At 37.0% G+C, this 2,405-nt stretch overlaps 1 protein-coding gene across 1 annotated transcript in view; it reads left to right on the plus strand.

Annotated features, from left to right (window-relative positions):
• LOC109378668 (olfactory receptor 4N5-like) overlaps positions 1-511 on the plus strand; it is a 3,581-nt gene extending 3,070 nt beyond the window's left edge. Inside the window, exon 2 of the mRNA XM_019634979.1 lies at positions 3-511. Within this exon, the coding sequence (XP_019490524.1) occupies positions 3-511 (509 nt within the window). The remainder of the gene's footprint in view (positions 1-2) is intronic.
• The last annotated feature ends 1,894 nt before the right edge of the window (positions 512-2,405 follow it).

Here is a 2,405-nt window from a genome sequence, read left to right on the forward strand (position 1 = left end):
AGCCTGCTATGCCCTGCTGATGGCTCTGTGGGTTGGAGGCTTTGCTCATTCCATTGCACAAGTGGCCCTTATTGTCCGCTTGCCCTTCTGTGGCCCCAACCAGCTGGATAACTTCTTCTGTGATGTGCCACAGGTCATCAAGCTGGCCTGCACAGACACCTTCGTGGTGGAGCTCCTGATGGTCTTCAACAGTGGCCTGTTCACCCTCCTGTGCTTCCTGGGGCTTCTGGCCTCCTATGCAGTCATCCTCTGCCGTGTCCGTGGGTCCTCTTCTGAGGGGAAGAGCAAGGCCCTCTCCACATGCACCACTCACATTATCATTGTGTTTCTCATGTTTGGACCTGCCATCTTCATCTACACTCGTCCCTTCAGAGCCTTCCCAGCTGACAAGGTGGTTTCTCTTTTTCACACAGTGATCTTTCCATTGATGAACCCTGTGATTTATACACTTCGCAACCAGGAAGTAAAAGCTTCCATGAGGAGGTTATTGAGTCGGCACATGGTTTGCTGAATGGAATAGGAGATTGAGAAGAACAAGAAAGGAAAAAGGCCAGTTGGAATTAATTTAACTATTTATTCATTAATGTACTGAATCAGTCATTTAGCAAATATTATATTTACCAAGCCCTTCCAATTTTTAGTCACCATTCTTTTAGATGTATAAATGAGACAGGTAAGATTCCAGGCCTCCTGGGGTTATATGACAGGTTAAACTATTAAATTGAAAAATAAAATACCATGATATCTGAAAAGATATTGTTCTGAGGCAAATCAAAAATAATGTTGTGGTAGTGTTTGAGCAGGAGATAATAGTTACTTTACTTTTGATTGTTAGGTGATATTTAGCTGATATCCAGATAACTTGAAAGAAATGACCATGCAGTTACCTGGGGACAGAACATTTTAGGCAGAGAGGATGACTTATACAATGACAAGATTTTATGAGCTTGGTACACTTGAAGACTATTAAGAATAACGAAGTATCTCTAACATAGTTAATGAGTGTGAAAGAGGCAGGAATTAAAGTTGGACAGGTTGGTAGGGTCACAATCTTGTATTTTAGGATATAGTAAGACATTCAATTTATTCAAATTTCAAAAAGAGGCCATTAAAATTCATTAAGTAACAATAATCATCTAATGTTTACTTTGACTTAAGGCACAATATTAAAGATTCTGAATAAAGGGTTATGTTAAAATATTATTAAGTAGAAAGTATCATGCTGTTAAGTATTGTTTATGGACACTTACAGACCTAGTTATTTTTTCCTAATTTAACAGAGGGAGGAAAAGAAAGCTGTTACAGTCCACTGGAAACTGTCATGAAACTACTTATCTTCATATTTTAAACTTTTTGAGAGCTTTGTGGTTATTTATAATTGTTATTTTTTTAAAACTTCGAGAAGAATTTTAGTTCACTCAAAAATATTTCACCCTAAATGTAATAATGATAGATATTTGATGTGTTAGTCATTATTTGGTTATAGATAACTAAACTACTCTAGTTATTTTATTATTATTATTATTGGGGGTAAAATAAGGCAGTAGGTATTTACGAAGTCATGGAAAGGGGTGTGAGAGTAACCTTTGATGTGACAACCACATCAAAGTAATAAATCCCAGAAAATTAACAACAAATTGGTGTATATATAGGGAGTTACTACTGTCCTTGTAGCAATTATGGAGCTAGGGAATACACAAGTCATATTTTTACTGCTAGTTCCAGGATCATAGCACTTGAAACACGGCGCCTATCATCAGAAAAATTCCAGAGCGGCTCTAGTACTACTAGATATTCCCACACAAAATGGAAGCCTTATATTCTGTTGTCTCTTTGCTCACTTCCATCTTCTCTAAATTTAAATCTTACATAAGTCGTGAGAATACATCAGGGTTCAGTTTTAATCCTGGAGGTCTATGGACAAACCAGGGATAGACTGAGTCTTATGAAGGCTGCAAATCAGCTTAAACCCAACAAAATACCTGTTTGGATTAAAGCACAGTTTCTCAATGTTGGCATTATTGACATTTGGGGCTATACAATTCTTTGTTGTGGGGGGTTTTCCTGTGTACTATAGATTGTTTAGCAGCATTCCCAACTTCTACTTACTAGGTGCTAGTAGAATCTCCTCAGGGGTAACAAACAAAAAGTATCCCTCCATTTTGCCTAATATTCTCTAGTGGGCAAATTTGCCCCAGCTGAGTCACATTGGATTAAGGGAATTAACCTATACTATATCGATCTAGTAGTGAGATGGCTGAACCTCCTTTTGGGTAAGGCTTCATAGCTTAAAATTCTTAATAAATATCCATATTTTAATAGAAAATCACTAGAAATACTAAAAGATTGAAATATGTTATCAAAGAAATAAGAGCAAAAAGATAGATAACTAAAGCTTAAGCAGA

Source organism: Hipposideros armiger, unplaced genomic scaffold (assembly GCF_001890085.2).
Source record: "Hipposideros armiger isolate ML-2016 unplaced genomic scaffold, ASM189008v1 scaffold_2434, whole genome shotgun sequence".
Lineage (NCBI taxonomy): Eukaryota > Metazoa > Chordata > Mammalia > Chiroptera > Hipposideridae > Hipposideros > Hipposideros armiger.